General features: G+C 68.0%; 1 protein-coding gene across 1 annotated transcript; it reads left to right on the forward strand.

The window, feature by feature from the left end:
• Window positions 1-227: 227 nt before the first annotated feature.
• On the forward strand, window positions 228-548 carry EMIHUDRAFT_317717 (hypothetical protein; the record flags this gene model as incomplete). The annotated part of the gene is made up of 1 exon (XM_005785303.1): window positions 228-548. One exon carries the CDS (start codon window positions 228-230, stop codon window positions 546-548), a length of 321 nt encoding a protein of 106 aa, XP_005785360.1.
• Window positions 549-918: the final 370 nt, after the last annotated feature.

Genomic DNA, 918 nt, shown 5'->3' on the forward strand with positions numbered 1-918 from the left:
GAGAGAGATGGGCCGAGAGAGCTGCGCGCGGCGGCGGGGCCGTCGTTTTCTGCATTGTCAGCTGCACTTAGCGCTGAAGGGCTACACCTAGCGCTGAAGGGCTACAGATCCCAGCCACTCCACACACACACACACACACACATCTCAGCCACTCTTCCCCCGCCCGGCGGCAGGTCGCGTGTGTCGGCAGCGGCGTGCCCTTCCAGGCAGACTTCTCGGTCGGCTTCATGGCCAAGGCGTTCGCCGACTCGCTCGTCCGCGACGGCCTCCCGCAGAGTGTCGTCAGCGCGCGGCTCGAGCGGCTGACGAGCTTGCTCGACCTCGACTTCGAGTGGCGGCTGCACAAGGTGTCGGACGGGCAGCGGCGGCGCGCGCAGCTGCTGCTCAAGCTGCTGCGCCCGTCGGAGCTCCTCCTCCTCGACGAGGTGACGACCGACCTCGACGTGCTCTCGCGGCAGGCGCTGCTCCAGTTCCTGCGCGAGGAGACCGAGCAGCGCGGCGCCTCCGCCACCGACTCGGACGACGCGGATGAGCAGCCGACGAGTTGACTGGCTGGCTGACCGACCCATAGGCGCCACCGTCATCTACTCGACGCACATCTTCGACGGCCTCGACGATTGGCCCACCCACATCATCCGCATGGAGCGCGGCGTCGTCGTCTCCAACAGCGCCGCCGCGCCGCCCGCCGCCGCGCCGCCCGCCGGCGGCGGCGCGTCGGGGTCGCTCTTCTGCACGGTCCGCGCGTGGCTCGACAAAGAGCGCACCGCCCGCCGCGCCGAGGCGGCGTCGCTCGACGTTTCGGCTTGCCCCTCCTCCTGTTTCTCTCAATGGTACACTCGAGCCCGGTCCCATCTCTCTGTCTCTAAATCTGTACGGGCCGCACACATAATTTTTGACTCTCTTTCCGAGGTCGCAGTC

Source organism: Emiliania huxleyi (assembly GCF_000372725.1).
Source record: "Emiliania huxleyi CCMP1516 chromosome Unknown EMIHUscaffold_1612, whole genome shotgun sequence".
Taxonomy (NCBI): Eukaryota; Haptophyta; order Isochrysidales; family Noelaerhabdaceae; genus Emiliania; species Emiliania huxleyi.